This window comes from Geotrypetes seraphini, chromosome 6 (genome assembly GCF_902459505.1).
Source record: "Geotrypetes seraphini chromosome 6, aGeoSer1.1, whole genome shotgun sequence".
NCBI classification, from domain to species: Eukaryota; Metazoa; Chordata; class Amphibia; order Gymnophiona; family Dermophiidae; genus Geotrypetes; species Geotrypetes seraphini.
In genome coordinates, this window is record NC_047089.1 from 2,235,204 (window position 1) to 2,250,469 (window position 15,266).

At 46.8% G+C, this 15,266-nt stretch overlaps 1 protein-coding gene across 1 annotated transcript in view; it reads left to right on the forward strand.

Moving 5' to 3' along the window:
- The window catches only part of APBB1 (amyloid beta precursor protein binding family B member 1), a 200,930-nt gene that overhangs the window by 118,338 nt on the left and 67,326 nt on the right, over nt 1-15,266 (forward strand). The window contains exon 9 of the mRNA XM_033947847.1: nt 11,679-11,793. Within this exon, the coding sequence (XP_033803738.1) occupies nt 11,679-11,793 (115 nt within the window). The remainder of the gene's footprint in view (nt 1-11,678; nt 11,794-15,266) is intronic.

Consider the following 15,266-nt stretch of genomic DNA (forward strand, 5'->3'; position numbering starts at 1 on the left):
CTTGGACGAGGGGGATTGGCTGTGCTCACTGAGTACACGCACATTCCGATACACTCGGCCTCTCGCCGGTATTTGAGATTCTGGGTGGGGAATCTCCATCTCCAGTATCGTGTTCTTCCCTTCAGCCTGGCGGCCTCTCCGAGGGTTTTCACGAAATGTCCGTGTCTCCGCGGCCTGCAGGTGTTTCCCTACCTCGACGACTGGTTAATCAAAGCATCTTCTCGCAACGAAGTACTGCGTGCGACAAGTCAGACCATCTTGCTCCTACAGAGTCTCAGCTTCGAGGTGAATTTTCCCAAGTCTCACCTCTGACCGTCCCAGTCTCTCAAGTTCATCGGAGCGGTCCTGGACATGGTTTGTCTCCGCTCCTTCTTGCCTCAGCCTCGTCAGGAGGCCCTTATCCGTTTGTGCCAAAGGGTGACCCATCTGCCCTCGGCGCCGTCTCGGCTCATGATGGTCCTCCTAGGTCACATGGTCTCCACGATTCACGTGACTCCTTTTTCCAGACTTCACCGCCGTATTCCTCTGGCATCCCAATGGAACCAGGATCGAGATCCTCTCTCTTGACGCATTATCGTGACTCCTTTGTTGCTCTCTCCGTTGGTGGATGCTCTCTTCCAATCTTTCCAGAGGTTTTCTGTTTCATGCTTCTCCTCCGCAAAAGGTCCTCATGACGGACTCGTCGACCTATGCTTGGGGGGGATCATCTGGACGGTCTGCGCACCCAGAGACTTTGGTCCCGTGCCGACCGCCTTTGTCACATCAATCTTCTGGAGCGTCGAGCGATTTTCCTCGCTCTGAAAGCCTTTTGTCACCGGCTTCGCGACCGGGTGGTGCTAGTTCGCACAGACAACCAGGTCGCCATGTATTATATCAACAAACAGGGGGGCACGGGGTCCAGGTCCCTGTGCCAGGAGGCAATGCGGCTCTGGGATTGGGCCATCCGCCGCAACATATTCATTCGAGTTGTCTACATTCAGGGCCAGCGAAACTGTCTGGCAGACAAGTTGAGTCGTCGTCTGCAGCCTCACGAGTGGTCCCTCCACTCTGTGACCCTCGTCAGGTGTTTGCTCGTTGGGGGACTCCGGACATCGATCTGTTCATGTCCCCCCTCAAATTATTTCAGTTAATTATGCTACTGAATTAAAGGCTCTGGTAGAAACCCATTTACAAATAAGCAAAAAGACTTTATTAATTTGGAAATATTAATTGGGAAGAATACATACTTTGTAAACGGGTTTCTACCAGAGCCTCTAATGTTTATAAATTTTTATCAACACAACTAATATACTACTTTATCCCGAAGCCAAAAAAAAAATAAGAAATAGAATTGTTTTCCTACCTTTGTTGCTTGGTTTCTGCTTTCCTCATGTTCTCATTCAATTCCTTCCATCCACTGTCTCTCTTCCTTCTGCATCTTCCATTTGCTCTGTTACTGTGCCTCTCCCTTTCTCCCCCCTTCCAAATTGGTCTGGCACCCATCTTCCTTCCGCTCCCCCCATAGTCTGGCATCTGTCTTCTTCCCTGCCAGCGTCTTCTCCCCACTCTCTCTTCCCCAGTTCCTTACAGCGTCCTCCCATCCCCATCTTCCCCATGTCCTGTCAGCGTCCTTCTCCCCCCTCTGTCTTCCCCATGGCCTTTCAGCATCCTTCTCTACCCCTTTGTCTTCCCCAGTGCTTTCAGCGTCCTTCTCCCCTCTCCTTCTCTCCCGCCCCGGGTGCAGCACAGCCGGCCAGGTCCCCTTACTTTTGTGGCGCTTCCCCGACTGACCGACCGATAACAGCCCCGGTCTGACAAACCTCCCTGCCCTTAACCGCGAATCTAAATTACCTTCTTACAGCTGCTGTAAGAAGGTAATTTAGATTCGCGGCTACAGGGCAGGGAGGTTTGTTGAACCGGGGCTGTTGTCGGTTGGTCGGTCGGGGAAGCACCACCAAAGTAAGGGGACCTGGCCGGCTGTGCTGCACCCGGGGCGGACCGCCCCCCTCCCTTGGTAGCCACTCGAGCCGCGAGGCTACTCTTCTTCTCCCTATGTGCTCTGCTTGCAGCACAGAGCCAAACGGAAGTCTTCCCGACGTCAGCGCTGACGTCGGAGGGAGGGAGGGCTTTGATTAACTTCCATGGATTCCCCTTGTCCCCGTTCCCATGCAGCTCTCTACTCTCTAGAATATATGCTAGTCTCTGTCAATGACGAGCTCCATCCTCACTCACTAGGTATCCTGCTATTATATCGCCCACCATCCCCCTGGAACAAATCCTCTGAACTCGTCCTTGAGACCATTACAAACGCTTTCCTCAAATTTCAAAGATTACTAATCATTGGGGATATTAATCTCCGCCTAAACGACACCACCAACAAGGATGCAACCGATCTCAATAACTTCCTCACTTCTTTAGGCTTCCCCCCTCCCCCGGCTCACTACCCAACCCATGAAAATTGGCATACCCTAGACATCATCAATTTCCTCGATCTCACCGATTATAAAACTTCAGTTGATGACACTCGCTGGGAACATGTCCCTTGGTCCGACCACTTTTTAGGGGCTTTCTGCCTTCCCATTTTCATGTCTTACCTCGGGTCCCCACCTCGTTCCTCCAACTCCATTAACTTCCGGAAAAAAATCACTAGCGATTTGTTCTGGACCAAATTCCTCAACCTAATTTCCACCAGCCCTAACCCTCCAAACCCTGAATCCAACTGGTACAATTGGACCACCTTCTCTGAGACCACCTACCACTCCCTCGCGCCACTATCCACTAAAACTATTTCCTACTCCCGCAAGGCCCCCTGGTACCTTCCTTATCACAGAGAGCTGAAGCAGAAATGTCGAATACTGGAACGCAAGTGGAAAAAATCTAAATCCCCCACAGACAGACAGTCCTAGAGGATTAATATTAAGCTCTACAACACTGAACTAAAAAAATCAAGGAAGAACTACTACGGTAACAAAATCTCGAGATCCAACAACCAAAGTAATACATTGTTCAACATTTGGCGCTCCATACCTCTAAACATGATTCCACCACACTCCCCTCTTCTCCTTCTGCCGAGGATCTAGCAAAATTTTTCATTGAGAAAGTCACTTCCTTACGACTCTCTTTCCCACCAGCACCCTCTTATAACTCCCTGGTGCTCACCGTCTCCAACCCTACCCTAACCATCGCCAACCATATCCCAGCCGACAGATCCTGGTCCGCCTTCGAGCTCATATCCGATTCCCTGGTCTCCAAACTCTGCCTCAAGCTAAAATCCTGCAACTGTACCTTGGATCCTTTCCCCTCCTACCTATACGAGAAAATTCCCACACAAGCCATCTCATCTCTCACCAAACTTATAAACTCCGCCCTACTTTCAGGCCTATTCTTGGCACAAATGGGACACATTGCCTTATCCCCTCCACTGAAAAAAGCCGATCTAGACCCCTCAACACCCTCCAGCTATCGCCCAATAGCAAATATTCCTCTCCTGACCAAGATGCTGGAGTCCATCATAGCCACCCAACTCTCATCCTATCTCGAGAGATTCTCCATTCTCTTACCCTACCAACATGGCTTCAGACCCAACTTCAGCACCGAATCCCTACTGGCCTCATTAATCTCAAAGGTCCAACAACTTCACTCCTGCAACAAGTTCGCTCTCCTTCTTCAATTCGACCTTTCTGCAGCTTTCGACATTGTCCATCATGACATACTAATTCTCCAACTCTCTGAAATTGGCATAAACTCCACAGTCTTAGACTGGTTCTCAAAATTCCTACGCTCCCACTCCTACTCTGTTAACATGAACGGCACCTCATCCTCCCCTTGGAAACCGATTTGCGGAGTTCCTCAGGGTTCTCCTCTATCCCCAATTCTCTTCAATGTGTATATGACCTCCCTGAAACTCCTCCAACTATCCCCCTTGGAAACACTTTACACTTACGCCGATGACATCCTTGTCCTCCTTGAGACTGATTCTAACCTCACCAACCTTTCTGAGAACATTTCTTCATGTATAGCTAATCTCCAATCCTGGGCTCTCACCGTACAAATGAAACTAAACGAGACCAAAACAAAACTACTTTGGCTCGGCCCAGATTTAGATCAGCTACCCACCCTCATTCCACTATCCTCCGGCACCACATTGAAGCTTGAGCACTCAAGCAAAGTTCTGGGAATCATCATTGACTCTACACTATCCTTCAACGATCACCTCAACTCCTTTGTAAAAAAATGCTTCTTCAATCTCCACATGTTAAGGAAAGTGAGATCCTGCTTCCATCAACAACACTTTGCCGTCCTCGTCCAATCCATCATTCTCTCCAGATTAGATTACTGTAACTCCATCTACTTAAGCCTAACAAAGAAAAGCCTTCGCAGACTTCAGCGGATTCAGAACACCGAGGCTAAACTAATCTTCGCAAAAAGAAAATTCGACCACGTCTCCCCGCTTCTGTCTAAGCTTCACTGGCTCCCAGTAACCCTTAGGGTTCACTACAAATGCGCCTGTCTAGCCTTCAAGTCTCTACACGGTATCCTTCCTCCTCTTTTCCCACTATCTTGGATCTCCTCGAATCCTAACTCCACCAGATCTACACAAAAATTCAAACTATCCTTCCCCTCTTTAAAAGGCATATCCCACACAGGAAAACTAGGGACATCCCTCCTCTTCAGGATCACCGAGCTGTGGAACGGCTTTTCTGCCCTGCTTCGGAGTACGACCTCCCTCCAACGCTTCCGAAAACATTTGAAAACCTGGCTTTTTTCTAAATTGTAACTACTCTCCCCCTCTTCGATATTCTAAGTCCCTCTATCTTCCTCTTTACTAAGTCCTTCCCCTCTTCATTGGAGTTCCTTTCTATATCAATTCCTGTAAACCGTGTCGAGCTCTACTTTTGTGGAGATGATGCGGTATACAAACTTAAGGTTTAGTTTAGTTTATAAATTTTTATCAACACAACTAATATACTACTTTATCCTGAAGCAAAAAAAAAATAATTTTTTTCCTACCTTTGTTGCCTGGTTTCTGCTTTCCTCGTGTTCTCATTCAATTCCTTCCATCCACTGTCTCTCTTCTCTCTGCGTCTTCCATTTGCTCTGTTACTGTGCCTCTCCCTTTCTCCCCCCTTCCAAATTGGTCTGACACCCATCTTCTTTCCTCCGCTCCCCCCATAATCTGGCATCTCTGTCTTCTTCCCTGCCAGCATCTTCTCCCCATTGTCTCTTTCCCATTTCCTTTCAGCGTCCTTCTCCCCCCATCTTCCCCATGTCCTGTCAGCATCCTTCTCCCCCCTCTGTCTTCCACATGTGCTTTCAGTGTCCTTCTCCTCCCTGTCTTCCCCATGTCCTTCCAGCGTCCTTCTCCCCCCTCTGTCTTCCCCATGTCCTTTCAGCATCCTTCTCTCCCCCTGTTTTCCCCATGTCCTTTCAGCGTCCTTCTCCCCCCCTCTGTCTTCCCCATGTCCTTTCAGCGTCCTTCTCTCCCCCTGTCTTCCCCATGTCCTTTCAGCGTCCTTCTCTCCCCCTGTCTTCCCCATGTCCTTTCAGCGTCCTTCTCCCCCTCCGTCTTCCCATGTCCTTTCAGCGTCCTTCTCCACCCCTTTGTTTTCCCCTCCTTTCAGCGTCCTTCTCCACCCCTTTGTTTTCCCCATGTCCTTTCAGCGTCCTTCTCCACCCCTTTGTCTTCCCTATGTGCTTTCAGCGTCCTTCTCCCCCTCCCGTCTTCCCCATGTCCTTTCAGTGTCCTTCTCCACCCCTTTGTCTTCCCCATGTCCTTTCAGCGTCCTTCTCCACCCCTTTGTCTTCCCTATGTGCTTTCAGCGTCCTTCTCCCCCCCTCCCGTCTTCCCCATGTCCTTTCAGCGTCCTTCTCCACCCTTTTGTCTTCCCCAGTGCTTTCAGCGTCCTTCTCCCCCCTCCCTCAGTTTTACCCATTTCTTCTCCACTCCACCTTTCCTCCCTTTCTCCCTCCCTGCCTCTTACCTTTGTGGCGCTTCCCCACCCGACCGACAATTTAGATTCGCGGCTACAGGGCAGGGAGGTTTGTCGGCCAGGCCTGTTTTCGGTCGGTCGGGGGAAGCGCAATCTATTCTAAGAATGCACTTTCTCTTTGTAACAGCATAATTGGCCTAAGTATTTTTGGTTTTACGAACTCCATTTTTTCTTATAATAAAGCAGTGTTGACTCAGGGTTTTTGCAGCTATATCCTGGGATGCACCGGTGAGGGGCCTGAGGCTCTGATTGGCCCAGACTAGTGCTGCCCAATTCAGGAAAAAAAATTTCGATTTGATTCAGCCTATTGAATTGGTTTTTCGATTCGATTTTCCTGCCCAATTGGGTGGGTTGGTTTTTTTTTTTTCCAAACATCCTGGTGGGTTTATTTTATATCCTCTTCACCCCCTTTGCCTTCTCCTAATCACACTGACGAAATGGTGTAAACAAAATAAACAAACAAAAAAGACTTTTCCTCTCTCTGTTAAATCCTAGCTCACGTTTGCGGTCTAACACCAGCTCTGGCAGGATACACATTTCAAATCTGACACATTGTAATCACAAAACAGAAAATTAAATTAGTTTTTCTACCTTTTGTTGTCTGGTCATTATTCAAATTTTGTTGGTCTCAGGTTCTGGTTGTCTTCTGATAACTTCCTTGCCAGGGTCTCCTTCTTTCTCCCTGCTAACCATCCATCTTCCATCTCTGTCCTTCCCTTCTGTTTCTCTTCTCTCCCCAGGAGGTCCAGTATCTTTCCTTTTTTTCGTCTCCCTCCACAAATCCACCTTTTCTTAATTACCCTTTCATCCAGCATCTCTCCTTCCTTCCCCACCACCCCAGGGTCCACCATCTCTACCTTTCTTTTCCCAACTACCCTCCTATCCAGTATCTCTATTCCCCCCACCATCCCTTGCATCCAACTTCTCTCCCTTTTTGTTCCTTCCCTCCCTAAATCCCATTGTCCATCATCTCTCTCCCTCTCCTCTATTTTCAGACCCATTTCTTCCCCAAAGTCTGGCATATGCACATCTCTTTGAACCTCCCCTTCCCTCCCTCCCTCCATGTACTTCTATACCATGGCCCCCCTCCCCTGAAGGTCTGTCCACCCTTGAAGGTCTGTCCCCCCCTGAAGGCCTGCACCCCACCCCTAAAGGTCTGTGTCACCATCCCTGAAGGCCTGTTTCCCCCTTGAAGACTCGTCCCCCCCTTAAAGGTCTGCATCCCACCCCTGAAGGCCTGCTTGTCCCCCCTAAAGGCCTGTCCTGCCCTTGAAGACCTGTCCCCCCCCCCTTTGAAGGCCTGCCTCCTCCCCTTGAAGGCCTATCCCCCCTTGAAGGCCTGCCTGTCCCCCCTCCTTGAAGACCTGTCCCCTCCTTTGAAGGCCTGCCTCCCCCTTGAAGGCTTGTCCCCGCCTTTAGGGCCTATCCCACCCCTGAAGGTATGCCTGTCCCCCTAAAGGCCTGTCCCCACCCCCCCTTGAAGACCTGTCCCCCCCCCCTTTGAAAGCCTGCCTGTCTGTCCCCCCCTGAGGACCTGTTTGCCTGTCCCACTCCCCCCCCCCCCAGCATCCGGCTTCCACCCCCCTGGCCTTCCCACACTGTTTACCTTCCAGGAACAGCCTGCAAACAAGATTGCAGTGCTAGCAATTTTAGTTCCGCTTCGGAGCTGTTTCCTCCGTCGCGGTCCCGCCCCCTCCTCTGAGGGGCCTTAAACAACCAAGGCCAATCAGAACCTTAGGCCCCCCTCCTCAGATGCATCCCGGTAAGGGGGGGGGGTTGTCTGAGGCAGAGGGAGGGGATTGCATGCTGGCAATAGAGCATTTTTTTGAAAATCTAGCCCAAAGAATGTTATAATGCCTCTGCATCACTCAATGGTGCGACTTCACCTTGAATATTGCATTCAGTTCTGGTCTCCTTATTTCAAAAAAGATATAGTGGCACTAGAAAAGGTTCAAAGAAGAGCAACCAGGATGATAAAGGGGATGGATCTCCTCTTGTATGAGGAAATACTAAAGAGGTTAGGGCTCTTCAGCTTGGAAAAGAGACGGCTGAGGGGAGATAGGATTGAAGTCTGAGTGGTGTAGAATGGGTACAAGTGGATCGATTTTTTTACTGTATTAATATTTACAAAGACTAAGAGATACTCGATGAAGTTAGAGTAATACTTTTAAAACCAATAGGAGAATAGTTAAGCTCTGGAATGTTCTTATGTTTTTATAACTTGGCCACCGTGAAGACAGGATACTGGGCTAAATGAACTAATGGTCTAACCCAGTAAGGCTATTCTTTTTTTGGGGGGGATTTTATTATATATTTGTTTTTCAAACTTAATTACCAAGCATAACTTGTACAGAAAGCAAATATTAGACATTTACATATTTCATCATATTAAGCAATCATTTTTAACAATAAAGACTAACTTTTGGCTAATTATGCTCAAGTCCTCAAGTAGGATCCAAAATGTTAAAGTCCAGCGAGAGCAAAAGAAAATTAATTAAAGATTAAAGTTGGTTATAGCGTTGATTGAAGGTGTATATTCCATTTAATCAGGGCTCAAGTTGGGGGTTTTTTCCTTTTCCAAGCGGGACAATGACAAAAAAGTTGTCAACTGGCATGGCTCAAAAAAGACATATTTAACAGCACGATAAGAGACAAAACATTTTCAAGGGTGCCGTAAATAGAAAGTGGCACCCAAAGATGTGACTCCAGATTTCATCAAAAGAAATTCATGGCGTGTCAAATCAGGAAACATTTGTATTTTTAAAACCTATAAATTATTTTTGTCTATTTTTAAAGAAAAGTTTTAACAACCATGTTTTATCAATTGAAAGAGCTACTGATATAATCAAAGTGAATGGCACTGCTGCCTCTCTATCAGATATTTCCAGCATTTCTGATACATTTAAAGGCTCTTGATCTGGTAAAGTTTTTAAAGCTTGATTTTTATCAGGAAGATAATATACACGAGAGAATGGGGGTAACATTTCCTCCGAAATTCCCAATATTTCTAGTAAGGCTATTACGAAAACCTGACTTGGCTGATGGTCCTTCAGAACAGGGTTGGGAGCCACCTGGTTCTGTTGTTTTCCTTGGCCCACAAACTGAGCTTTGCAAATCAGGTTGTAAATTGTTCATCCCTCAATTGTGATTTTGCAGTGTAATTTCAGGAATATGATGATGAGAGTGTGGCATAGTGGTTAGAGCTACATCCTCAGCACCCTGAGGTGGGTTTGAGCCCCACGCTACTCCTTGTGACTTGTCAATTAATCTTCGATAGCCCCAGGTACATTAGGTAGATCATGAGCCCACTGGGACAGACAGGGGAAATGCGTGAAGTACCTGTATGTAAACCGCTTTGAGTGTGGTTGTAAAACAATACGAACATAAGAATAGCCTTACTGGGTCGGACCAATGGTCCATCAAACCCAGTAGTCTGTTCTCATGGCATCCCATTGTGACAGCAGGTTTGGACAGTCGTTCCCCCCCCCCCCATTGTGATCTTTTTCAGGGTTAGTACTGAACTGTAGCCATATAGAGCGTATTATTGTAAGCTAGAGTTGTCATCTCTAAGTAAGATAAAATACAAATATTTTTTTTCACTTAACAAAAACAGTTTATGCTTTGGTGAGAAGTTGTCATTTCTTCTTTTGTTTGAAAACAACCTTTAGCTAAGGAGTCTCATCAGTATGATTAGTGATTTATGGAGATAAGGGGTGGCCCAGTAGTAGAGTTACTGCTTCACCACCCTGAGGTTGTGGGAACGAATCCTAGGGCTTCTTCTTGTGACCCTGGGCAAGTCACTTAATCCTCCATGTATATATGTGAACTGCTTTGAATGTGTAACCACAAAAAGGCCATCACCTGTCTCTTTTCATTTCTTCAAAGAAATAAAATTGTTTATTTTTGTCCTCTAAAGAAATGGGGAAAAGCAGTCACACATACCATCCTTGCTGCCTCCTGGATTTGAGTTCTAATTCATTGATAGAATTTGGTTGTTCTTCTTGACCATGGGAATTAGCATGGGAATTAACATGGCACCTTGGGAGGGAGAAATTGTCACCATGCATTGACCCCTTAGGGACATCAGCCATCAAAGTGTCACAGTGCAAGAGTGGTTAGGAATTATATATTGAGGGTCTGCAAATTGGACAAAGGGGAAGTTAGTCCTCCTGCCCACGACATCAGCAAGACTCCAACTTATCATCTCTCTGACTCCAGCCTGGCCTAGCTGCCCAGTAAGCAGCAGCTAATTTTCCCTTTTTCCCCTTTGCGGGGCTGCAGCAGACTTCCACAGCACAGTACTTGACCCTTTTGGTTACCCAAGGGTATCTGCCCCGGCAACATTATCATTGAAGGCTCCAAATGTTCATCTTTGTACAGCACCACATATTGTCAAAAGCTTTCACTAGTAATGTTGCCAGGGCAGCGCTGGGAATGTGATCCGTGACTGGCTGGAGCAGAGGGTACATTAGTACCAGCAATGCTGACCAGATTGAGCATTTGTGGACTATAGCTTGGAGATCTGTTAAATCTATTCTGCTAATTATCTAAGCTAGACTAGGACATTTCTTGATTTTCTGTCTCATTTTATCTTCTCTAAGGCTTGAATTAACAGCTGTTTGAAAGGTGTAAGTCCCTGTCTGGTCACGGTACCTGTGATATTACACACTCGGTGAAATCTAGGCCTCTGCTTTTATCTCTAGAGGCTACTGAAGCGACTTTGCAGATGTTTAGGTCTCTGACTTGTGATTCTCTTGCCCTGGCTCCTAATTTTGCTGTCCTTTTCTTTCTTTCTTGTCTGTTAATCCTGTACTTTTTGACTCTCTTGCTGCATTCTGGGATTCAGGGAGAGGTATGGTATTGCCCTGGCCTCCAGCTCCGTCACTTCATCAAGTCTCATTACAGCATCTTTCTGTGTGTCCTGCTCTTGCTGTGATGTGCTGATTATGTTTCCTGGGAGAGAAGATGGGGAAATGCAATAGAAATGCTAAGCATGGTCCTGCTGCACCATTTACCATGTGTATAAGTGACTTAAAGGGTTTCGAGATACATTTGCAGATAGCTGGTAAGGCAAGGTTTTCTATAACTCTGACTGAACTGTACTGGGATACAGCGAGGGCAGTGGAGGGCAATGTGCAAATAAACTGAAAGAAGAATTGGTGGAGGGGAGAAGCAACTTTCAGTGTGTGAGAAGAGCAGAGAGGAAAGACAAAGTAACAGTAATGGAAAAAGGAAGCAATCAGGACCCAGGCAAAAGCTGGAAAAGGGCAGTGATCATCAGAGGAGGATGCCGCCAAAGTGATCATGAGGTCAGAGTGAAGGAGAGGCAGCATATACTGAATTGAGCCAAGGAGAAGGAGTAGTATTTTGATTTTTAAGTGCAAACCCCTCTGTTGCGCCATAGCCTTGTCTTTCACTCTTTACTACCCCTGTCAGATAGCTGAGGAGAGATTAGACTGTGAGAAAGGAGAGCTTACTGCAGTCTCATGCAGATGTACACAGAGCCTTCCTGACCCAGGACTGGAGAGGTGACCCAGAATGGCCAGTCTGTTTTGATCATTATCATTGCAGTGCAACAATCGTTTCAGAAACTCATCCATCTTATCCAGATATTTATGGCTGTTTTGTCTCTCACCTTTGTGTCCAACCGAAAGGGGGTAGTCTGGTTATTGAAACACCACATTTGTTTGTCTCCACATGTATTGACAGGGATTTTGCGTATGTTGCAAGGGACAAGCTGACTCAGCTACTAAAATGCCACGTCTTCCATTGCGAGGCGCCTGCCAAGAATATTGCCACTAGCCTACACGAAATCTGTTCCAAGGTAAGAAACAAGACTTTCCTTGTCATCAACAGCAGATGAATCCAGAGACTAGTGGGATTAAGTCCATCAACCAGCAGGGGGAGATAGAGAGCACTGAATTGACCTTGGGTTTATCTTGGATGCACATCCTCCTGGCCAATCAGTATACTCCATCTCCAGCAGGTTGAGGATGGGTTTCTCACAGCTCCTAGATTCTGCAGTGGATTTCAGCCAGGCTTGCTGCAGCTACCACCACCAGTTTCCTAGATCTGAAAAATGACTGCTATCGTTCTGGTTCCTGGTTTCAGCTCCTGAGGACAGAAGGCTATTTGCTCCTGTTGCTGCGGCATCAGTAGAGCCTAGGGGTGTTGGCCATATTGAACCAACTTTAGGGGCAACATCTGGGCCCACCCAGGTCCCTTCCCCACCTCCCAGCCGGTGAAGAGAAGAAGAAGAAGCTGATGTGGTCGGAGGGTCATTTCACATAAGAAGAAAAGCCCGACTACGGGTGCCGGCACAGTTCCCTGTGCGCTGCAGCACTAACACTTCTCCCTTTGCCTTCCGGTAGTGCAGGAGCATATGAGTACTTGGCTTAAGCCTCAGTAGACATGTTCCTGTGACGTAGGCCTCAGTTGAGAAATGTTGTTGTGCATGTTCCTGGGGCTTTAGGCCTCAGTTGAGAAATGTTCCTGGGGCTTTAGGCCTCAGTTGAGAAATGCTCCTTTGCATGTTCCTGGGGCTTCGGATTCAGATGTTAAATCTTCCCATGGCCTCAGATGTAGAAATTTCGGTGACTTAGGCCTCAGTTAAAAAAAAAAAAAAGAAGAAGATTCTGGGGGCTTAAGCCTAGGATGGGATATGGTCTTATGGCATAGGCCTCAGTGGAGATCGATTTCTGGGGCTGGCCTCAGTTGAGAGCTCTTCCTGTGGCCTCAGAGGTTAAGATCTTCCTGTGGCTTTAGGCCTCAGAGGTAAGATCTTCCTGTGGTTTTAGACCTCAGAGGTAAGATCTTCCTGTGGCTTTAGGCCTCAGTGGTGAAATCTGGGGGCTTGGGGCCTCAGAGGTAATATATTCCTGTGGTTTAGGCCTCAGAGGTACGATATTCCTATGGCTTCGGCCTCAGTGGTAAGATATTCTTGTGACTTAGGCCTCAACAAGAAAAATATTCCTGCGGCTGAGGCCTCAATTAACACGATATTCCTGCATCTTAAGGCCTCAGATGAGATGTGTTCCTTTGGCTTGGGTCTCAGTAGAGGAAGATTTCTGTGGTTCAGTTGAGGCCTCAGTTGAGAATTATTCCTCTGGCTTAGGCCTCAGAGGTGAGTTCTTGTGGCCTTGGTCTCAGAGGTGACGTCTGCCTGTGGCTGAGACCGCAGATGAGGAACATTCCTGTGGCTTAGGCCTCTGAGGTGAAGTATGCCTGTGACTGAGGTCACTGATGAGTAATATTCCTGTGGCTTAGGCCTCAGAGGTGAGATCTTCCTGTGGCTTAGGCTGCAGATGAGTTTCAAGTTTAATAAGGATTTGATTGATCGCTTAATCAAAATTCGAAGCGATGTACATATCAATAAAATAACCAAATTTAGGGGACAACAAAATAAATGACAAAAACTAAATCTTGCAAAACATATTGTAAACTAACATTACAAACATATTAAAATACAAGGAAAGATAGGGAAAGGAAATACAAGTTATTTGATAGTAAATAAGACATTCAAAGGAAAAAAAAAGGAAGGGAAAAATCAATGTACTTCTGAGAAGCTATAAAATACAGTTGAAATAATGCCATTAGACGAGCTTACTAATTATCGAATGTGTCCTTAAAAAGAAAGCTTTTTAATTTGCTCTTAAATCTATCCAAGTTGCGTTCTTTCCTTAAGTAAATAGGGAGTGAGTTCCATGTTTGAGGGGCTGTGACAGAAAAAAATGACTCAAGGTGAACAAAGCCATGGAACTAGACAATTTGCACCCAAGAGTGCTCAGAGAATTGAGCGATGTCCTGACAAAACCGTTGGCTGAGCTATTCAATCTCTCCCTAAGTAAGTGGAAAGTTCCCCTGGACTGGAAATTAGCTAATGTCGTTCCTCTGCATAAAAAGGGTTGCAGGACAGAGGCTGCGAATTATAGACCGGTGAGTCTCACATCAATAGTGTGCAAACTCATGGAAACACTAATTAAAAGCAAATTGGACACGATCTTAAATGAAGGGAATCTTCGGGATCCCAGTCAGCATGGATTCACCAAGGGTAGGTCCTGCCAATCCAATCTCATCAGCTTCTTTGACTGGGTAACAAGAAAGTTGGACTTGGGAGAGTCTTTGGACGTCATGTACCTGGACTTTAGTAAAGCTTTTGAAAGTGTCCCACACCGCAGGCTGCTAAGCAAGATGGAATCGATGGGGTTAGGAGAGACACTAACTGCATGGGTCAATGATTGGCTGAGTGGCAGACTTCAGAGGGTGGTGGTTAATGGTACCCTCTATAAAACATCGGAGGTGACCAGTGGAGTGCCGCAGGGCTCGGTCCTGGGTCCACTCCTTTTCAACATATTCATAGGGGATCTGACTCAAGGGCTTCAAGATAAAATAACACTATTCGCCGATGATGCCAAACTATGTAATATAGTAAGTGAATGCAGTTTACAGAATTATATGGCGCAGGACATGCTTACATTGGAAAGTTGGTCCTCAACCTGGCAGCTGGGCTTCAATGCTAAGAAATGTAAGGTCATGCACCTCGGAAGCGGAAATCCATGCAGGACGTACTTCTTGAATGGAGAAACTTTAACTAGGACTTCAGCAGAACGAGATTTAGGAGTAATCATCAGTGCAGACATGAAAACTGCCAATCAAGTGGAGAAGGCTTCATCTAAGGCAAGGCAGATATTGGGTTGTATCAATAGAAGTTTCGTCAGCCGAAAGCCTGAAGTCATAATGCCGCTGTACAGGGCCATGGTGAGACCTCATCTGGAGTACTGTGTGCAATTCTGGAGGCCACATTACAGTAAAGATGTGCGCAGAATTGAATCAGTTCAGCGGACAGCCACCAGGATGATCTCGGGGCTCAAGGGTCTCTCGTACGAAGAGAGACTGAACAAATTGCAGCTCTACACTCTCGAGGATCGTAGGGTGAGGGGAGACATGATCGAAACATTTAAGTACCTCACGGGATGTGTCGAAGTGGAAGATGATATTTTCTTTCTCAAGGGACCCTCGGCCACAAGAAGGCACCCGCTCAAACTCAAAGGCGAAAATTTCATGGCTACACCAGAAAGTATTTCTTCACAGAGAGAGTGGTTGACCATTGAAACAAGCTTCCAGTGCAGGTGATCGAGGCAGACAGCGTGCCAAACTTTAAGAATAAATGGGATACCCATGTGGGATCCCTATGAGGGTCAAGATAAGGAAATTGGGTCATTAGGGCATAGACAGGGGGTGGGTAAGCAGAGTGGGCAGACTTGATGGGCTGTAGCCCTTTTCTGCCGTCATCTTCTA